The 22883-nt window shown below is 46.1% G+C and overlaps 1 protein-coding gene across 1 annotated transcript in view; it reads left to right on the top strand.

Annotated features, from left to right (window-relative positions):
* ANO2 (anoctamin 2) overlaps positions 1–22883 on the top strand; it is a 448737-nt gene that overhangs the window by 1622 nt on the left and 424232 nt on the right. Inside the window, exon 3 of the mRNA XM_012558707.1 lies at positions 27–387. Within this exon, the coding sequence (XP_012414161.1) occupies positions 27–387 (361 nt within the window). The remainder of the gene's footprint in view (positions 1–26; positions 388–22883) is intronic.

The following is a 22883-nucleotide window of genomic DNA, read 5'->3' as shown; positions in this document are numbered from 1 at the left end:
TGTCTCTCTCACCTTTTACTCACCAGGCCTCACCATCCCTGTCCTATTCTCTCTGGCCAGGTCATCAACAACTACCTGGATGCCAATGAGCCAGTGTCTTTGGAGGCCTGTCTGAGCCACACGCACTTCCGTGACAACCAGAGGAAGGTTGACTATGTGCTCGCCTACCACTACCGAAAACGTGGGGCACACCCTGGCCATGGTTCTCCTGGCCACTCGCTGGCTATCGTCTCCAATGGGGAGATGGGCAAGGATCCCCGTGCTGGGGGCCCTGGTGACATTGAGCTGGGGCCGCTCGATGCCCTGGAGGAGGAGAAGAAGGAGCAGCGGGAGGAGTTTGAGCACAACCTGATGGAGGCTGGGCTGGAGCTCGAGAAGGACGTGGAAGTAAGATCGGGCAGGTGGCAGGGCCGGCAGGGGTGGGATGGTGCCGCAGAGCTGGGCTCCTGCAGATCTCTGCCATCCTGCAGGGAGCCTCGGCTTTGTTCTGCAGGGGCATTGTCTTCTGGTGGGGAAAACATATTTTCTTGCCCAAGGACCTGAGGTAGAGTCTTGGTATTGCGAGTGCCTCTGCCTAGGGGATTCTGGATAGTGGGGGTGGGCAGTGGGGTACCAGTATGTTCTGTGGCAGTTGGCTAATCAGAAATCGAAGACAAAACCTTTCTTTCTGGCTTCTTCAAGGCCCATCCTGTGGCCCCCTCCATAATGGTTTCCTTGAGGTGAAGACTGAGTTTAGATCAAAATTCCTATGCAGGGGATCTAGTTCACTAAGGAATGTGCTTGCCTAGGGCTTCTTGTGGAGCTGATTATTTGGGCATTGAATTAGAATATACATCAGACATGTTTGATCAACTTGTGAGCTGTATATTCCTTCAGCCCTGATTAGTGGTTAGACTAAGGGAATCTCTGGAAATCCATTTGTCTGTCCATCTGTCCATCCATCCATCCATTGTCCATCCATGCATCCATGCATCCATCCATTTATTCATTTACTTATCTGTCCATTTCTTCTCCTCAGTGATTCTTTAAAAATGACCTGATCTCTGCCATCTTCTCCAAACTCATTTCTTGTCCCTCTCATCCTCCCACACCATGCTACAGCCCACTGGCCTTACCTTGTTTGTGGGTCACTCTCACCCCAGGGCTTTAGTGCTGGTTGCCCCTCTGCCTAAGGCATTCTTCCCCAGACCTGTGCATACTCACTCCCTCACTTTAGACCTCTGCTCAAATGTTACCTCCTACCATAAGTCTTCCCTGACCATTCTAGCTACAATATCCCCACCCCTGTCACTCTCTTATCTCTGTATCACTTGGCCCTCTCTTATTTTTCTTCACCACACTTGGCACTGCTACCTGAAATAACGTGATAGATTTATTTATTGTCTGTGCCCCCCGCTAGCTCCATGAAGGCAGGGATCTTGTTTGCTTCCCTGCTCTATGCCCAGCACCCAGGACAGAGCCTGGCACATAGTAGGTGTTCAATAAGGGCTAGTTGAATAAATAGGTTACCTCCCTGAGTCTATAGGATCGTTATGAGTCAGAATTGATGGCAATTGGTTTTCCCTAAGTCTCAGGTTCCACATCTGCAAAATAGTATCTGTTTTGCTGGCTTGTAATGACGGGGTATGTAAAACATTTAGCACAATGTCTGGTGCACAGCAGGTGCTCAATAAATGCTTATTATAATTATTATAAAAGGTGTTATGCCGAGGATTGGAGTATTATTCTCATTAGGGACTTGCTTTGTAAAATTTAAGTTAATACTTTCCCCAAACTGGAAGGGACCACACAGGCCACTCATCTATCCCTCTGTCCTCAGGCAGGATGACAAATGGCCTGGCTCACACCCTTGTTGTGCTGTCCATCTAGACCCTTAAGGCAGGAGAAGCTCCTCCAGTTATTCTTCCCACCAAGGTGGAGAGACTATACTCTTTTAGGACTACTTTTTGAAACCCAAATTCACTTGATCCTGTGATTAGGGTCTGGTGGGAAGATCTCTTCAAGGTACGGGTGTGTTCTGAATTTCACACAAGGAGCTCTTGGCATTTAACACTGTGGGTGACTGCAGTTCTCACTCCTGTCTCTGGTTCTCAGGGAACAGAGGCTTGGACTTGTTCAGCTGCTCATCAGGAAATAGTATATGTTATGTTGAAGCGGGTGAGCTCCGGAATCCAACTACATATGTTCACATCCCAGCCCTACCATCTACTAGCCGCAGGACATTGGGCAAGCTCATCTGTTTCCTTGCCTGTAAAATGGAAATAACAGTACATTGTTCACTGGGTTGTTTTGAAGATGAAACCACACAACCTATATGAAGTACCTAGAATAGTAACACTAAGGTTGTATACAACCTTATGTAAGGTTGCCAGATTTAGCAAATAAAAATATAGGACGCCTGGTTAAATTTGAATTTTAAATCAACAGCGAGTAATTTTTTAATATAAGTATGTCCCACGCAATATAAGGGACATACTTACACTAAAAAAAAAAATTCACTGTTGATCTGAAATTCAAATTTACCTGTCCTGGCAACCCTCGGTACTGTTTCTAGCATTGCTGCCCATCTTTGCTGCCCTCCAGCTTGTTTCACTTTGGTTGCTATTGGATTTTCTGGGCTTTGGCTACAAGGAATTAGGAGGGCACAGAGATGGCTCTTGGGACTGACCAGTGTTAGATGGGGAGATGGGGGTGTGGAGTGTGTCCTGTCAACCTTCCGTCATCAGAACCTCCACCACTCGTTTAGCTGTCCAGACCTACTGTTGTGTGGTGTTCACACTCCCTCTCACTTTTCTAGAGTTTGAGATCTCTGATGCAAAGAGTTGAGTTAATCATGCTTCTCAGTTCATGGCACATTATTATTACTGGTCTGCACAAGAACCCTTTGTTTGTTGTAGTTGTGTGCCATTGAGTCGATTCCAACTCATAGCGACCCTATAGGACAGAGTAGAACTGCCCCAGTAGGGTTTCCGAGGAGTGACTGGTGGATTCGAACTGCCATCCTTTTGGTTAGCAGCCATAGCTCTTAACCACTGAGCCACTAGGGCTCTCCAATGCCCTCCCCCTCCATAGGCAATGTGTTGTGTTTCTGGAAAATGTATAGTACTGTTTTTGGCTGTATGTATTTTTTTTTCATTTTTAAATAGACTTTATTGATTAGAACAGTTTTAGACTGAGAAAAATTGAGAAGATACTACAGAGAGTTCTCATGCACCCTGAACCCATTATTGACATATTAGCATGACACATTTGTTGCAATTAATGAACCAGTATTGATGCATGATTAACTAAAATCCATACTTTATTCAGAATTCTTTAGTTTTTAACCTAATGTTCTTTATCTGCTCCAATACCCTATCCAGTACACTGCTTTTACACTTAATTGTCAGTCCTTCAGCTCCTCATGGCTGTGACAGTCTCTCAGAGCTGTGTGCATTTTTAATTTACATAAAAGAAATTGTGCCTGATAGCCCATTCTGTTTCTTACCTTTTTCTTCTCAGCACTGTAGTTTTCAGACCGTTTATGTGCTATACGTACGTTGAATCCATTAATTCTAATGGATGAGGAGTTTGCAGCCACCAATTTACCTAGTCACTCCCCTTATAATGGACACCCAGGTTGCCTCCACCTCTGTGCCACCCCAAACAAGGTTGAGAATGAATTACCTTCTCCTCTGGGACTGACATTCCATGGTCTTCTCTGTCTGTTTCCTCCGGCCCACCTCACCACCTATGCCATGTAGGTGCTAAACAGTGGTTGGAGGTTCACCAGCTGGATCTCCTGTGAGTGTCCTCCTGGAGGCCTGTTGGGGTCTGAACAACTCTGCTCTGTGTCAGGATACTTAGCCTCTGGCCTCCAGCACCTGGAACTGACATTTTACAGGAGAGGGTACATCACCTGACTGCACCTGGTGGCAGTTAAGAGAGCAGGTGTGGTGGGTCCACCTGCCCAACTGCCCCCACGCTTCTAGTCTGGACTGCCTTTTAGGCTCTGGCTTTGCTTTGTCTTTAAGATAAATGGAGAGGAAATGAGTTTCTATTAGAGGCCCAGTGAAAATTATTCACTTAGCCTTACCGATCAAAAGAACTTTTTGCATCCACCAAACTCTGATTGAATATCTTAGAATTCATTTCCGATCCTGGTTGATATCTGGGCATGCTTTTGACAGGATTATAATTGGCATGTACCTTCCATTTGGTATTCAATTTTTTACTTTAAGTGCATATTTCCAAGTTTTGAAATTGCCCATGTTCATATTTGATAGACTATGCAGTATTTTATTGATGACTATACAATAGTTTGCCTATATGTTTTCTCTGTTTGACCATTTGATTAGGATTTCATTTAGAGACATCCCTGGGGATGCTTATGGGTGACAGACCGTCACTGCTGGTTCACATGAATGAGGGCCTCCTGTTTGAAGAGGCGAAGGTTGATTTAAGCAGTTCAGGAAACTCACCCAGACTTGAGCCTCCAGAGTTAGTTTCCACTTGTCCTGATGGGGCTGTAGAGGGGCTTAGCTGAACAAGGCCTCCTGTGATATGTCTCTGCCCACCTCCTCCCACTCTCTCCCAAACTCTCTGCCTTGGCCCAAAAAGCCAGCAGCACAGAGACAGAGACTGAGATGCCGGGGTGCCACCAGGAGTGCATCTGGGGTAGGAGTGGGGAGGAAGAGTACTTGGCGGGCTTGGAGGCCATGTTTATGGACTTTCGTCTACCCTGCAGGCCCTGAAATCCCAGCAAACATGGCCCAGAACTTCATCTCTGTGGGCATCTAGATCTTCCAATCTAGGAGTAGAGGAGGGAGCAGGGACAGGGAGATCAGGTGCCTCCTTGCTCAGAACTAGCTTCCCTGGGGTGAGGGCACCAGATAACTGAGATCAGGAGCTGGTTTTATCCAGTGTGATCTGCCAACTCCAGTAGGTGCATGGGCTGTTTTCGGTAGAGTCAGGCATGGAAGGGTCAGATTACCCATGGGGAGACCCCAGAGGCCCATGTTTCATTCAGGAGGTAGTGCTCTCCTCCTGGACCTGGTGTCAGGTGGGAACCTAAGAATGACCAGAATCCTCTCTATGCAGAGAGGAGACCTGCTCCCCAAGCCATAAGATGTTCTGATCCCTGACTCTTTACCCGGTAGGTCAGGCAGAGCTGGAAGTCTGATGTCTCAATCCAGGTTCCTGCACCACCAGAGGAATAGGCTAGGGGACATAGGTGCGTGACATCATGACCTCCCAATAGCAGTTTGTGTAGGGCTCATGTAGGGGCGAGAGTTGAAGGCCAGGAAAATCAGAATGTCTTCTCACTTTCTTAGACCCAAAGGTCTCTTGACCTTTGTTACCACCCCCTTTTCCCACCTCCTTTTCAGGAAGAGTTTTTATACATTGGATTGAGTGGCTGTCAAGACTGCCCATCTTCCTAGCCCTTTAGGATTGGAGTGGAGGGAATCTTGGAAGGAGTTGAGGATGACTTTGGGAAATTCCTTTGTCTTTAAAGTTTGATTTTGGAGCCCTGGTGGCACAGTGGTTAAGAGCTTAGTTGCTAACCAAAAGGTCAGCAGTTTGAATCCACCAGCCACTCCTTGGAAACCCTATGGGGCAGTTCTGCTCTGTCCTGTAGGGTTGCTATGAGCTGGCAACAGGTTTTTTTAATTATTTTTTTTTTTTTGGTTTATGTTTGGTTTTAAGGAAGGAAACCAACTTTACAGAGTGCCTTCTGTATGCTGCACAGCATGCAGTACTGCTGGTACTTGTGCTTCCTCATTTAGTCTTCAGGAATGCTGTGCAAGGTGGGGGTTATTCCCGTTGTTTTAAGGAGATGAAGAAACAGGCTCAGAGAGGCTAAATGACTCAGCCTAGGTAACAGTGCTTGTAAGTGACCCAGCTGGGATTTGAACCTTGTCTGAGCTTGAGACCTTCGGGGTCTTTGACATCCCAGGGGGAACTGCTAAGCACTTTATGGTAGTTTCCTATTCCTCCCTTTCCAGAGTTCATGGAGATTCTCTGCAGAGGATCGGAGTTGTTTATCCAAGCCAACCAACCAACCTACAATCATTCAACCAACCAAACAACCAATTGCTGTTGAGTTGACTCCAACTCATGGCAACCCCATGTTTGTCAGAGTAGAAATGTGCTCCATAGGGTTTTCAATGGTTGATTTTTTGCAAGCAGGTCACTGACCCTTTCTTCTGAGGCACTTCTTGGTGGACTCAACCCCCCAACCTTTTGGTTAGTAGCCAAGTGCGTTAACTGGTTGCACCACCCAGGGACTCCAAGGGGGACTGGTTTAGGAGGTACCTGGTCCTCCCTTTAAAGAAGGAGCATGTGGATATTGGAACAATGAGCACCACTAGGTGTCCTGGACTCTGGGCTTTTTGCTCCTCTCTGAAGTCCCAGGCTAGCCCTGGGTGACCATTTCTCATTTCATGGTATCAGTCTACCTCCCCACAGACTAAACACTTTAGACTTGCCTCTGTCTTTCTCTCTCTTAGCCTGCAGAGCTCGTGTTGAACCAGCTTCTCCTTTTGTAGCTCTTGAATCTTGCTTTGGCTTTGCTTTACTTGGGAACTAGGAATTAGAATCCTTAGGAAAATCTGCTGCTTGGTTTTCTTGGGTGACACTGTCACTGGAGGTCTTCCTGTTCATTGCTCTGCCTTGGGCATTGACAGAGGGCTGGAGTGAGGGGAGTGGTGGATTTCTATGGTATTGTGATCCCCCAGACTCCATTATAGAATTAGCCTATTTACTCCTCAGGTGTGGGGTGGGAGTTCACATTCTTAGGAAGGACTATAGCAAATGCAGATAAAATACTAGTGTGTATTTTAATGAAGCCCTGATCTGTACCGTTTCTTGGTGATGGCTGCTAAGCACTTGTAAGTGTTGGTAGCAGTCATGCTGCTTTTGACTTGTACTAATGACTGGGGAAAATGTGATGATTTCCCCCTGGCCTTGGCTGTGTTCCTGTCCCACTTGCCCCATTCTGAAGCAGCATACTGGAGTCTTGAGCATCTCACCTGCCTCTCTTTCCTACCCCAAGGGATCTTCAGGGAACACAACAAAGACAGCTCAGCAGCCCCTGCCCCTGGAACTCTACAGCTGAGCAGAGCCACAACAGGGCAGATTGGGTTGGATCTCAGAGGGGAGGCCTCTGGACAGCCTGGGGTGGGGATACAGAGAGAAAGCAAGGAAGGGAAACCAAGTCCCCCTGCCCCCCACATACACCCAGGAAAATATCCACTTCCTTTTTCAAAGATTTTATAATTAAAAAGTTCACCTTCAGCATTCTCATTTGATGCCCATAGCAGCTCCACTGAGGTGAATTGAGCAGGTTCTCCTTGCTACCCCTTGTTGATGTTGTTAGTTGCCATTGAGTTGATTCCCCATGTGTGCAGAATGAAACTGCTCCATAGAGTTTTCAAGGCTGTGTCCTTTCGGAAGCAGATTACCAGGCCTGTCTTCCACGGCACCTCTGGGTGGGTTCAGGTTCAAACTGCCAACGTTTCGGCTAGTAGTCAAGTGCTTAACCATTTGCACCACCCAAGTCAGACTAAGACACTGAGTTGCTGGAATGTAAGGTGCCTTGTAAGCTGGTAGGTAGCAGGGCTCTGACATGAAACCAGGTCTCCTAACTCCTGTTCCTGTTCTCTTAAAATTACTCTCCAGGGATGGTGTCTGGTATACACAGTCACCCGTCCATAAAGATAAACATTGCCCAGTGGGTCTAGTGAAAAGCAGACGGAGTGTTTAAATAGAGGTGGAGGAGAGATGAGCTGTGCCCTTTCTCATCTTTTATGTCTGATGTCTTTCATCTCTCAACATGGGGCTTCTTGTGGTCTCTAGGATTCCTCCAAAGAGGCTGGAAGGAGATGTCCCAGGCTTTCATTTGCCAGAGCTCACCCTACACTCCCAGAGGGCAAGGATCAGCAAATGGCACGATTGGCCTTGCAAAGGGCTTCTGGGTTTTCATATATTGTCTGATATTGTGCTGGAAGATGAGCCCCCTGGGTTGGAAGGCATTCAAAACACACAGAATCTGCAACAATGGCCTTGAGCGTACCAGTGATCATGATGATGGCGCAGAACCGGGCAACATTTTGTTCTTTTGTACATGGGGTAACCATGAGTCAGAGCTGACTCAACGGTAACTAACAATAAAGGCTTCTGGCCTGTGCACCACCTTAGCTGTGTGTGCTTTCCCTATTGTTACTGGATGCTATGTGATATACAAGAAATTGGAGTCATAGAATATTAGAGCTGGAAGAGACCTTGAGATCATTTCTTCCAATTCCATCAGAGAGCGGGAACTGAAGTCCAGAGAGAGGATGTGACTTGCACAAGGCCACACTGCTACTTAATACCTTAAGCAAATTAGTGATTATATAGTCTGTGCAAACAAATAAGTCAAGCAGCTCTAACTTCCTTCTGTTAGATCTTCCTTGGAGCTAAATTGCTATATTCCTATGGGCTGATTCCCGAGTAGTGTTCCTGTACTGTGGGTGTATGGATGTTGGCTGGTCTAATTTAACAATATAGTATTCTGATTGTTAAATATTTTGAATATCACTCCTGCTTCCTACTATCATTTTGTGTCAGTCTCTGTATTTGGTGGAGACAGGGCCAGGGAACAGCTAGTCTATCCTGCTAACTGTTCTTCTTCATGGCAGTGCTAGATGTTTTGAGCTCTGAGACAAACGTTAAGAGAGAAGGCTTTTCTCCATTTGTCATTTGACAAGTTCAAGGTCCTTGTGGGCCAGAGGCTGCCTGGGCAGTCACTCCATCCACAAGGACACTTGAAAGGGGAGTAGCTGGTAAGGGTGATCTGCCTGACTCAGTCTCTGTCTGCCTGTCTCCTGTATCATTTAGCACACATTTACTGAGCACCTGCTAGGTGTCAGTCTTGGGCTGGAAACTGAGGACACAAGGCAAATCAGACGTGGCCCCTGATTTCACAGTCTGCTGACTTTGGTCATAGTCCATTATTCCCCTTAGCGTCTACTAGGAGAAGCAGACCTGACAACAGAGAATCACACAATGAGCATGGAAGTGCAGTAACAGGGGTGTGAACATAGTACTGCGTGAGTACTTCTGCCTTAAGCTCTTGGCTAAATCACCTTCCCTCTCCCTGCCCCAAGATGCTTAGGGCTCCAGAAGAAATGAGTGGACTGTGTCTCCTACCCTTATCACATCCTCAGGAAAGATGCATTCTCAGCAAGTTTAGATGCTGGGGAGAACTGCCAAATTTAGAAGGTTTAGACGAAGTGGATGCTGTATGTGGCAGGACTGTCTTTGGGCATTGGAAGTCTGGAGATGAACCCAGTGGTTATGTCTAGTGCTTGTTAAATGGCAGGGTGGGTCTTGGGGCAATTTCACCCTTGAGTGTCCCCTTCTCTTCACTGTAGACAGGATCTCCCTGGTATCCCTGGTCAATTCATTTGGGTGCTGCTGATACCTTATACCTGATGGCCCCTGGGGTTATGTGGCAGCATCAGGGGTTCTCATGGATATAATTCAAGGACAGAATTCATAAACTTGGGTGGGAGAAAATTACATTTTTACTTCTTCTAAAATTTAATTGAAATATAGCATTTACCTCAATTAAGGATATAGGCAAAAACCTACAGTACTATGAGTTCCTGCGACTTTGTCACCAATGGAAATCACACATGTATTCATATTACGTGATAGGGATTGCACAGATCTCCAAAAGCATTTATGCTCATCATTACTCTTAAATTTTGGCAATTTTAAGATGTGCTTCTAAATCTTCTTATTTCATGTGCTAATAAAGAAGCAAGTATATTACCATATTGCATACTTATGTTTAAATATTTTGATAGCTACATTCCTATGTACTTGCTCTCCTTGTTACCCTGTGTACTTATTTTATGCATTTAAAAATTCTGAGAATGGGCCTGTACACTTCTTCAGACTGCCCTAGGGCTCCATTGCCCAAAAATGGTGAGGAACCCCTGACCATACCCTCGAGAACCTAGAAGAAGACCTGGGCAGTGAGCAGCAGTCCTGCCTGGCTGCAGTGTGAAGGGACATCAGATGGCGAAACCCACCAGCTGCTCTCTGAGGACTGACTAGTTCTGAGAAGGTTCCTGTGGAGTCCTATTGCAGGGGTGTGATTTGTGGGCGTGTCCCCTGAGCCCACCTGTGACATCAGCAGAGCTCCTATATGCTGTTGCTGCTTGGAGCCTGCACAGCTAACTGTGTTTTGGAGGCATGCACTTTAGTCCATGGTACACCTAAATCCAAGAAGGAAATGGAGTGGAAAGAGGACTGGGCCAAGCACCAGAAGACCTGGGTTCTACATCCGGCCCTGCCACTCATTAGTTTCTCTATGGACCTCAACTTCCTCATCTGACAAAGGAGAAGGTGGGGGTGTAATCAGGGACTCTCAAGGTGTGCTCCTGAAAAGACTAGCTTTCTATGACTTAGACCAAGGTGGTGGTGTTGTTGTTAGCTACCATTGAGTCAGTCCCTAACTCATGGAGACCCCACAATACAACAGAATGAAACACTGAAGACCATTGTGATCCATAGGCTTTTCACAGGCTAATTTCTGGAAGTAGATCTCCAGGCCTTTCTCCCTAGTCTGTCTTAGTCTGGAGACTCTGCTGAAACCTGTTCAGCATCATAGCAACACGCAAGCTCCACTGACAGACTAATGGTGGCTGTGCTTCAGGTACATTGGCTGGGAATTGAACCCAGGTCTCTTTCATGGAAGGTGAGAATTCTACCACCGAACCACCACTGTAGTCTATGCTAAAATAAAAATTGATGCAGTTTTTCCAATTTACTAAAAAATTACGTTAATAAAGAGAATTTTCTGAATTTAAAATTGTTCTTACATATCTTTTCCTTAAATCTTTGGAGTCTGTTACTCCTTGTCTGCCAGTAAGTGCTAATAGAAGGCAAAAGGAATGGATGAGAAGTAAAAGAATATTGATGGCAAAGTGTGGAATTGACCAATCATGTTTAATTTCACACTTAGTTTTGGTTGTGATTCTCTGTTGCATATCCTTATGGGTTCTTTTACTAAAATTGTTACTAGTGTGAATGTTGAAATAAGCATATCAATATTTTAAGGGCTTTGTAAGGGGTTCTAAGGAGCTCTGATGGTGCAAATGGTTAAGGACTCGGCTGCTAACTGAAAGATTGGCAGTTTGAACCTACCGAGCGGGTCCGCGGGAGAAAAACCTGGTGATCTGCCTCCGTAAAGATTGCAGCCAAGAAAACCCCACGGGGCAGTTCTACTCTGTCACATGGGGTCACTATGAGTTGGAGTCAACTTGAGGGCGCCCAACAACAACAAGCAAGGAGTTCTGCAAAGTAAACTATGCCCTGGGTGTGTTCTACTGGCCTTCATGGATCTCCAAGGCCTCTTCCTGCTCTGACATTCGGTGAACCTACAGTGCCTAAAAATGCACCCTGCTATGGAGATTGACTTTTGTTCTGGGCAAGCAAAGGGGTGAGTGGACTTGGAAGTCTGTGTGGGATGATGGTCTTTCTCCAGAGGAGACAATGGTCCTGTTGACATCCGTGCCACAGACAAAAACAACGGTGCACCTGACTCTAGCCTTCCTTGTTCTGTGCACCATGCTTGTAAGGGAGAGCAAACCAACAGTTACAATGGCAGCGACAGGAAGAACAGCTGGTAGGGTGGTTAGCTGTGTTACTGTCTACTGAGCTGGACAGATGCACCGTGAGACCCCAACTTCCCCATTCCTCTGTTCCTCTTAGCTCAGCTAAGGCCAGAGAGTTGGCCATCGATGAATCTCCCCAGCAAGAGTCATGGAGATTGCCATTTATAGCCTGAGGGCTCCTGGGGAGCCCTGGGTTGATTCTGATGTCTTCCAGAATGTGTTTACCATTCCTTGCTGGTTTGGGAGTTTCACCTGCTGCATCCACTGGGCCAGCGACCACACTCTATGTCCAAGTCAGCTGCCCAGGAGACTGAGGTGTGGGCCTGGACTAGGGGATACTGGTATTCTTATAACTGCCTTGTTGAGTTTCCTCTTAGGAATCTCTTACTGTCAGGTGTTGAGGGCTGGGGTACATCCGGCTGTTGATGTTTTAGTCAAAGCCATGCTTCTCCCTTCTCTCTGAGCTCTTCCAGCCTGGGGAACTTACACTTAGCTCATCCACAGGCCATTGGAGGGTGGAGGCTTCCCAGGCCTTGGAGAGGGCCTGTGGGTTTAGCACCTTTTTAGGAATAAGAAGTCAGAAGCAGTGGGATTTGATGGGGCAGGTGTGTGGTTATGTTGTGTTTTCTTCTTTGTCAAGTGCAGACATAGGAACCCCCAAAGGCTTCAAAGTCGAAGCCCCGGGGCCCTCGGATTTGCGTGGGTTTGCTGCAGGCTCCCTGCACTCACTACCCACCCCTGGTTACAGTGTTGTGTGTGTTGCTATGTACTGTTCTCATTATGCACTGTGGAGCTGGAGAGGCCTCCTTCAGAACAACTCAGGCCTCTGCCTGTGAATGGAACCCGGGGTTCCCTGCTCTACTGGCTGAACTTTTTAGAAAATCAGTAATTCCTTTTGGGATTTATCTTCTGTCCTTCTCCACCTGGACCTCCCCAACATTATGCTATAGTGGGAGAATCTTTGGGCATAGAGGCCAAAGAGTGGGGTTCAGTTACTTGTGACTTTGTGCAAGTTTCCTAGCCATGCTGGGTCTATTTTCTTATCTGACATCTGTGGCCAACACCTTCCATTGATGATAATACCTCATAAATTATGTTGTTGTTAGTTGCTGGCTTAGGCCAGGTTCTCTAGAGAAGCAAAATCAGTAAAGCGTATAAATATATATATATATAGATTTATATCAAGGAAATGGTTCATGCAGTTGTAGAGACTGGAATGTCCCAAGTCTGTGGGTCATGATAGAGGCTTCTCCTGATTCATGTAGCCGCAGGGGCAGGCGAACCCAAGATCGGCAGGTCAGAGAACAGGGCTCTTCTTCACAGGCTGTGAAGATCGACGAATCCCAACATTGGCAGGCAAGACCACAAGGCTTCTCCTGATTCACATAACTGCAGGGGCTGGTGAACCCAAGATCAGCAGGTTGGAGAGTAGGGCTCTTGCTTACAGGCTGTGAAGATTGACAAATTCCAGACTGGCAGATAAGAAGCTAGCTCAAGTCCCAACAACTGGAGGTCAGACGAACAGGAGATGGCTGCAGGATCCAGAGCAGGCAAAAGCCAAAATGTCCACTTATATTTGGATTCAGGCACACACCCAAGGAAACTCCCTTTTAACTGATTGGCTACTAACAGCAGATTCCATCATGGGGGTGGTTACATATAAACACTGAGAATCATGGATCAGCCAAGTTGCCATGCAATCTTAACCATCACAGTTGCCATTGAGTTGGCTCTGACTCATGGTGACCCTAATATATCACAACAAAATATTGCCCAGTCCTGCTCCACCTTCATTGATCGTTGGTGTGTTTGAACCCATTGTTATGGCTATTATGTCAATCCATCTCATGAAGGTTTCGCCCGTTTTCGCTGACTGTCTACTTTCCCAAACATGAAGTCCTTTTCTAGTAATTGGCCTTTACTGGTGGCATGCCCAAAGTAATCAAGTTGAAGTCTCACCATTCTTGCTTCTAAAGAACATGCTGGTTTATAAATTATAGAAAGCCATAAAGAAAAAGTGTCATGATTTTCACAGTTCTTTGTTTGAATGGTGTGTGGTTTCTTCTTGTCCTAGGCTTTTCCTTTTGCCAGTGCACCCAAGTTGGCTCTGTGTTTGTGCTTGAATTTTCCCATTTTTCTGCCAACCTTCTGAGCTGAGCTGAACTTCCTGAATGAATAAAAATGCCTAACATGTGGATTAAGCATCCACAAGAGGAGGAGGTGCAGGGAGTTTACTGTCTAGTTGGGAAACAAGAGAACATTCTTGAGCAGAGAGCTAACAATTCAAGGCATTATATGCTGATTGCTTCTTTTCTGGGATCCCCAAGCAGGAAGGATCACAAATTCCAGTTATTTGAATATCGTGATCATGATTTGAATACCACTGCTTACCAGTTTCATGATTTTAGGCATATCTTTGCTGTTACTTGCTGAATATTTTGGTGAAGTGGACTCATTTTTGAAGCTTAAATTTCTTTTAAAAGGAAATATTGTATCATTATCAGAAATGGAGAACCAAAATTACTGTGCATAAATAGACACTAACTGCAAAAATAAATACAATAAAAACAAAATGATATTATCAACTTCTAGCTAGATACTGTTGGCTGCAGAAGTTCTGAGGCTGGAGTCTGCTCACTCTTTAAAAGAGGAAGCTTAGCTAGTACTACAGAGGTGTTAAAGATGTATTGGTATCAAACTGAGATTATCTTTACAGGATAATGGAAAAGGGACTAACTTTCTCATTTAAAAAATGGTATTTGATGCCATGTTGTATCTGTCCATAATCTAATACCCCTTGTTCTGTAGTTGGGCAACATGACCAAAACACGTAGTGCTCCATCTAGAGCTACACCTGTCCCTGGATAGATTGAACTCTTTGAGAACAGGGATTGTCTGACACATAGTAGATAGTCATCGATGTTTGTTGAGTTGATCCAAAGTGTTGTAGAGTTGTTCAGGGAAGGAGGAGATCCCCAAGGGCTAGGGTTGGCAGGGAAGGCTTTACAAAGGAGATAGAACCATTCTCCCCTTCTCCTAGCCTACCCCTGGAGTCCTTGCTCAGTAATTGCTCTTCCTTCTCTCCACCGGAGGATCCTCTCTGATTCCTACGAATTTCTCATTCTGTAACACTTTTGCTTTTGGTTCTCTAATCTTCCCCCAAGCAAGGAGAAAAAAAATTATGGCAATCCCCAGACCCTCAGAGCCAGCTACCCTGAGGAGAGAGCTCAGGGGAGCAAAAACTAGAAGTAAGGAAGGAAGAAAGGCAGGAGGAGAGAGAGGGAGAGAAAGAAGAGGGAGAGGGATTTGGCTCAGGAGGCCTGTGAGGTAAACTGAGCCCCTGAACGGACTACCCTCTGGCTCAATGTTGCAAGTATTTTGTTGACCTGCTGGGGGAAGAAGTTGAGCCTTGGGATTGCTAGCAAATTTTTTCTTTCCATCCTTTCTTCCTCTCTTTAGCTTTATCTCCCCCTCTTCTTTCAGCACCCGGTAGCTCTGAACCATTTGGCAAATTCCATAGCCATGGTGATTACTGCTGTCATGGACTTGGTAATGTTTGTGTTTATGTCAATTTACTCTCCATGATTAATTATAAAATTCTTCAGAAAAAAATCACACACACTATTTCCTGTGGACGATATTCACGAACTATCTGCTTGACCCATGAGCTAGGTCTTGAAGGCCTCTCTGGCAGTAGGCCTGACTTTCATCTAGTCACCAGAAATCTCCTCATCATTGCCAGGAATACCCGTTCTCTCCTTCCTGCCACTGGGGCCTCAGGACTCCTAGATCTTTCCCTCTCTGATCATCTTGCTGCTGCTTCTGAAGTTATTAGTCATGATAAGAAATACTTTTGTTGTGCTAGGTACATAAAGTAACTCATTTAATTCTTATAACAACCCTATAGAGTATTTGGAGTCCCTGGGTGGTGCAAACAGTTAAGGCACTTGGCTACTAACCAAAAGGTTGGAGGTTTGAGTCCACTCAGAGGCACTTCGGAAGAAAGGCCTGGTGATCTATTTCCAAGAAATCAGCCACTGAAAAGCCCTATGGAGAGCAGTTCTACTCTGACACACATGGGGTCCCCATAAGTCAGAGCCGACTCAGCGGCAACTGGTTTTACTGGTTTTATAGAGCATTTATTGTTCTTGTCCCTATTTTACAGCTGAGAAAACTGAGGTTATATAACTTGCTCAAGGTCAAACAGCCAGTAAGGGACCCAGATCCTATGCTGTCAATCTCTGCAGGCTCCCACCTCTCTGAGGAGAATGCTTCTGCTCTTGGCTTGATGTGGGAAGGGGGTGTCCTTGCTCCCACCATTGGGGTTGTGAGCAACTTTAGAAGGCTCAGGGGTGGAGAAGGAAGCCTCTGAACTTGAGCATACTCTCCTGAGGGCACTACTTACCACTCTGTTCCCCGCTCCCTCTGTTCTGCCCACCGCTGTCTTTCCTCCTATCAATCAGCCTAGGTGGGAGGGCATGGGTTGGGTGAACAGCTGGATCCCTGCTTGATGTTAGCTGCTGCAAGTTGGCCCCTGACTCGTGATGACCCCATGCACAACAGAATGAAATGTTGCCTGTTCCTGCGTCATCCTCATGATCAGTTGTGGACCAGACCATTGAGATTCATTGGGTTTTCACTGGCTGATTTTCGGAAGTAGATTTCCAAGCCTTTCTTCCTTGTCTGTCATAGTCTGGAAGCTCTGCTGAAACCTGTTCAGCATCATAGCAACATGCAAGCCTCCACTGACAGATGGGTGGTAGCTGTGCACGAGGTGCATTGGCTGGGAATCTCACTGGGTCTCCCACATGGAAGGTGAGAATTCTACCACTGAACCACCACTGCCTCCTTTTAATTACTCACAGCAGTGCCTGTGGCAGGCTTCAGTCTGCTCAGGAAGACCTCTGAGACTGTTGGGTGGATCTGGAGCCAGCAGGCAGCGGTAAGAGACAGCAAGGGTTCCCAAGAGGGAGTGGCTGGGGCAATGATAGTGCAAGACTGAAGAGTGCGCAGGGAAGCTGTGCAGCCTCTGAGCAGCCAGGTGTCTGGAGCTGTCTGAAGCCTCTGGCAGGGAGGACAGTGGAGCCAGTGTGGAGCAGGGCTGGGATGACCCAGAGGTGTGTGTACTGCTCGCTCCTGATGACGGGCATCAGGAGACATGACGGTGGGACCAGGGCGAGTTTGCCTTGGGTATCCTCAACCTTCCTCTTCTGTGGCTTCCCCATCTATGCAGCTTCCCACCATGCTACCTTTTTCAAATCCACTCTTTGGTCCCTCATTCGGACCCTTCAGTATAAGCCTGCATTGCAGCAGCCGAAGCATCTTTAATAGGGATCAAATCTTTGGCTACTGGTGATGTAGTGGGCACCAGCTGGTGGGGCAAGGCTCTGAAAATCACACCATCTTGGCTTTTTCCTTTATCAAGGACTGTGGACCCAGATGGGACTTTCTCCTTCTTTTGCCACAGCTTTCATAAGCCGCTTACATGGTAGCCTAATGCTGTGTCAACCAGGCGACTTTCAGGGTGGAGCACCCTTTAAGTGCAGAGGCCTCTACTGGCCTGGGATGAAGGAGGAGGACAATGACACGGTCCACACGTTTAGGGATGTCAGGATTTAATGAAGGAAACAGAAGGCAAAAGTGGCCCAGGGCCATGCAGGATGACCCTTGTAAATGTGCAAGTTTATTCCATGAGAGGGCTACTTATGGAGGGTGAGTGGTTAATCTGCTCACTGCCTCTTGCATTCTGGGTCATTCCCTTCTGCTGTTAGGATGCTCAGGAAATGGAAGCTAATTCAGTCATTAATCTCAGCCTAAGCCAAACGGAATTAGACAGAGAGGCTGCGATCTTTCTCCCCCAAATGCAGAGTGCAATTCCTTCCAGAACCAAAGGGCTGTGGTTTACCTGTGCTACCGCTCACCTTCACTAGTTCGGGTAATTGCGGATCGTCTGCACAGACATTGCTGTCTACGTATATAACCGGCTTGCTATAATGACTGGAGCCAAGAGGGGCAGGACTGGGAAGGTTTCCTGAAGGAGGAACTTATGGTATAAAGCAAAGTCTAAACGCCAGACTGAATCTGAAACCCGGCTCAGGCACTCAGTCATGTATGTTGCTGTTGCTGGCTGCAGTTGAGTCGGCCCCTGACTTGTGGTGACCCTGTGCAAATCAGAACAAAATGCTGCCTAGTCCTGCATCATCCCCGTGATCTGTTGAGGATTGAATCATTGCGCTTCAGAGGGTTTTCACTGGCTAATCTTCAGACGAAGATCACCAGGCCTTTCTTCCTAGTCTGTCTTAGTCTGGAAGCTCCTCTGAAACCTGTTCAGCATCATAGCAACACACAAGCCTCCACTGACAGACAGGTGGTGGCTGTGCATGAGGTGCATTGGCCAGGAATCAAATCCAGGTCTCCCACATGGAAGGTGAGAATTCTACCACAGAACCACCATTGCCCCTCAGTAATGTATAACCTTGGGTAAATCATATGGTATCACTGAAGTTTTCTCATCTGTAAAAATTATCTGGTTGGATTATTTTGAAGAAGGCTGGCGCGTAATAGGTACTTAATATTTGACAAGGAAACAAATGATTAAATGAGAGAATGTATGCCAAAGTGCCCAGTGCAGGGCCCAGCATATATCAAAAGCTTTGTATTAATTTCTATTTCCTTACTCTCAGATTCAGAGATCCCTAAAATATTTTTGTCTTTTTTCTGCCTCTGGGCTGACCTGCCATAAATTAATCTTCTATCCTAATTATTTCCCATTCCTCTTCTGACCTGGCCTTATGGGCCAGGGTAAAACCCAAACACCCTCCTGATGGTTCAGATTCCATGGGAGACCACTTCAGAAAGCTGCTTTTTTCCTTTCTTCTTTCTGGAGTCCCTGGAAAGCTCTCTAAGAGCAAAGACACCATAGTACATACCTGACCAGGAGGCTGAATGGTCCCCAGGAAGACTCAGCTGGAATCACAGAGATCTTTATATTCCTGAGCCCATGAATAGGTCACCTTTGTACTCTGGTTTGAGCTAGAAGTATAGTTTGATACATTGAAAATCCATTTTTAAAATTCACATCAAATTTTAAGTGTATTAATAGTTTAGCTTAACTAGTAAAAACTGTCTGCCTTGAGCTTTATGCTCTTTCAAGAACTTTCTATATGGGATCAAATTGACAACAGCAACTCGAAAGATTAGATAGGAACCTTGAGGGGTAGTGAGTTTATGTTAATGGGGGAGGAACAACTCAGAAAAGGAGGGTGAGAATTGTTGCACAACTAAAAGAATGTAGTCAGTGTCACTGAATTGTACGTGTAGGAACTGTTGAATTGGTGTATGTTTTGCTATGTATATTCTCAACAACAATAATAACAAAATCAATAAAATTAAAAAAAGTAAATAAAAAATAAAAAGACCACAAGAAAAATTTTTTAAGTGTATTGCTGTAGCTTATTACAGTGAGTCCTTTGGTAAAGTGAATAATGAGCTGTAATTTATCTGCTTTATGAACCTGTACTTTCAAATATCAAATGTGTTTGGAGGTGCCCCTGCAACTTTCTCACTATGCTTTAATTGAAGAGATTCTAAGCACAATGTAGCCTATGAACCTACTGCAGGAAGAGAACATATAAAGTACCTCTTTTACTTGCTTGTTCAGTATCTCAAAATTCAGGAGGGAAGTTCTTCTTGAGGTCTAGCCTAAATCTCTCCAGAGCAACCTTATGTTGGTTAAGGAACTGGTCAAATGGCGTGCATTTAATTGGTCCCGCTGGGTCCAATGTGCATGCGGATTTATCTCGGGAGCCTCATTTTGAGGTTCCCATGTCCTAGGCAGTGCAGCCAATGAGAGGATTGGAAAATATCCTCCTTGAGTGCCTGAGAAGATGAAGGGAGTTCGGCCATCTGCAGATTGGAGCTGTTTTTCCAGCTCTGTCTCTGACTCAAAGGAGCCCTGGTGGCTCAGTGGTTAAGCTCTCGGTTGCTAATCAAGAGCTCAGAAGTTCGAACTCACCAGCTTCTCCGAGGGAGAAAGATGTGACGGCCTCCTTCCGTAAGGATTACAGCCTTAGAAACCCTGTGGGACAGTTCTACTCTGTCCTATAGGGTCGCTAGGAGTTGGAATCAACTTGACGGCAATGGGTTTTTTGGGTCTGTGACTTAGCACAGGTCCCGTGACTTCCCAGTTCTTGAATTTCAGTGTTTGGGCTCCTCCATCTCCTGACTTCTATGGTATCTGCAACCCGCAGTGTTCTGCTGAACCACACATTCCTGGGCGGGCTGCATACAATGTCTGAAGCTCGTCTTGCCCACGCCTTGCTTCTGGAGCAGGCTACCCATGTCCAGTCCTTCAGACATCTTCCCAGGAACTTCTCCATCTTCTCAGTTGACATGTCCCCATGCTTCATAGTGACAAGTTTCTTCATAGAGTCTGAACATAACCTCTCTTGCTGCCACCTCAACCCCTTGGTCCATTTAGTCTTGGCCTCCAGCGAGGCAAAGAGCAGCTGTGTGGCCCCACCCCTATTCCTTCCTTGTTCTGGTTGGGGTATCACCTCTGTGCATCCAGCCCGCGAATCCCCCAGCAATTTCCTTGTCACCAGATCGCATTGCAAGCTCCTGTCCAAATGCTGTCTGGCTGCTTCCTGTTCCAGGCATCTCCCTCTCACCTGAGTATTTGTGTTTCTGATTATTTATCCCCAGATGCACGGGCCACATTTTTCCAGGTTGAATCTGCTCGTTGTTACTTCCTGCCTGGGTTTGCTAACATCTCCAGGTCCCTTTTGCAGCCGTGGCTGCAGGCTTACTCAGCAGGGAAATGAGGATTTCCAGGCTTCAGAAAGCGAACCATGTAGTGAATGGGATGGGGAGAGCCAGTGACCCTGCTGAGCGGGGCTCCACCCAGCCTGAAGTCAAGCCTTCCCCCAGGAGAGGATACAAAAACCATCAAAGTGCTACCAGTGGGGGAATGACCTAGACTGAGACCTGTCCCAGCTGCTCGGCGGCTTTCTCTTAGTCTCCTGAGCCGAGAACAAGAAGACATCTTCCTGCCCTCTTGGCCTTGGCTTGTTCCAAACAGCCATCACCAGTTCTAATTAAATACTCAGCAGATGAATTGACCAAGCGCCAGATGAGAGAGTTGGGACTATGCTGTGTGCTTGGCCATTTCCTGTCCAGGCTCTATCCTTTGGGAAGGAGGCTATGCTGGGATGGCAGGGGCCACCAGTTCCATGTAGAGATAGAGTGAATCCCCTCCATTTTTTTTTTTTAAAAAGGAGAGTTTATTTTATTTTGTTTTTTCTTATTTATTTTATTGAAAGTACTTGATGACTCAGAAAGTCAGAGTTGGAAGGGTCCTTTGAGAGTCTTAAACCTACGTCTCTTATTTTACAGATAGAGGCCTAGTGAAGTTCAGTTACTTACTCAAGTTCACAAAAGGCATTTTAAGTTGCCATCTGCCCTTGAGATGGGTGCTAAGTATTGAGCGTGGAAAGTTAACTGTCTGTGACTAGGAGGGGCAGAAAAGGATTCCCGATCCAAATTAATCTGACTTCAAGGGGCTGAGTCTCAGCTGGCCTGCCTCTTTCTAAGGGGTGGATTGACCAGTAAGCAAAGTATGCACGGGCTTACTTGTATTTACTTACTAGTCTGTAGTGCACAGTTTCACATGTGTTTCATTGGATAATCTGCCCTTGCTTATTGGGTAAGCCATCCCTGCTCTTTCCTCACTCATTTGAACCAGAGCTAGAAGGTGGAGCTGGGTGCAGTGGTACTTCTGCAGCCTCCCAGGGCTCTTGGTTCATTGTGATTGAATTGAAATCCAGGAGTGTGATATGGGGCGAGTTGCACCCTGCTCCTGAGAGATTGTGGTTTAAAAACTAAATTCATGCATCCTGCCCCCCCCTTCCCAACTCTCTTCCTCCCTATTCCACTATAGTTTCTGAGTATTGAACATGTTGCTAGTTAGGAGAGTCCCTCAGAAGATGCTGATGAATTTGGAGTGATTTTAAAATTCATCTGGGGAAATAAACAGCTGCAGCTTCAAACACACACACTGTGTTGCTGTGTCCCCCTGCCCCCCAATCTAGGAAAAGTGCACACACCCAACCCATGTGGAAACACAGAAACCCATGTGAATGATCTGAAGGACCACTGAGCAAAGGAAAAGGGATTTGCTGTCCTGCAGCCTGGCAAATATGGTGCCAGGAGGCTGCATGGTCCTAAGCTTGCTTGTCTGGACTCCTAGGACCATTGCACCCCTGGTTTGCAGAGCTCTTCGCAAAACAGAGCTGCTCCTCCCTTCTAAGAGCCCTTAGGGAAGGGGGAGGAGGAAGGGAACAAAACATATGTTTGTCACCCAAGTACAGACCAAACTGATACTCTTAACAAAATTATTGTGAATTCATAGTTACTATTAAGTTATTCTCCCCATTGTAAAGAAACTGAGGCTTCCGGAGATTAAGCTGGGATTCCATTTCCACCTTCCACAACACTGAGCTGCCTCTTCTTTCCCCTGAGTGCTATAGACCTAACCAACTGAAGATCTCAGAATCCATGGTCTCTGGGGGGCCATGTGATTTTGGGGGGCAGCTGCTAACCCACTAAGTGCCTCTGTTTCCTCTTCTGAAAATGGAAATTAAGCAATTTGGCTGATTTTTCAAAATTCTTAATAACATGAACTTTGCAGTCCTCTGAGCTGTCATAAGAAATGACTTATAAAAAGAGATATTTGCAGGCCCTCTAAGCTGGAAACATCCTCCAGAGACGATCCTTTCAATCAGAGTCTACTATGCACCTATTATGTGTGGACACTATGCTGGGCACAACTGCAGGGTCCCAGCTCAGGCAAACAGCGGGGCATCTCTTCCACCTCAGGGAGACAGGACAAGTTTCTAGGACCGCAGCTTTGTCTCGCAGGCTCAGCTCTTTTTTGCACATTAAAAAGCTCCTCTTTCAACCCTATTACCTCCACTAACTATGACCTGCTCACTCTCCTCCCCTTCATAACCAGGCTTTAAAAAATAAACTTTTAAAATGGAAATATGACACATATACATAAAAGTGCACAAATTGTAAGTGTACAACTTGATGATTATCACAAAGCAGACATGCTTATGTAACCACCACCTACATCAAGAAATAGAACATCCAGATTCAAGATGGTGGGCGTGCTATCGGCCTCAGAATAGAGAGACAAAAATACAAAAATGGCGCTCTAGGCAGAAGCACCATGCC

The sequence above is a fragment of the Trichechus manatus genome, unplaced genomic scaffold, assembly GCF_000243295.1.
Source record: "Trichechus manatus latirostris isolate Lorelei unplaced genomic scaffold, TriManLat1.0 scaffold00182, whole genome shotgun sequence".
NCBI classification, from domain to species: Eukaryota; Metazoa; Chordata; class Mammalia; order Sirenia; family Trichechidae; genus Trichechus; species Trichechus manatus.
This window is presented reverse-complemented; position numbering and strand designations above follow the sequence as displayed.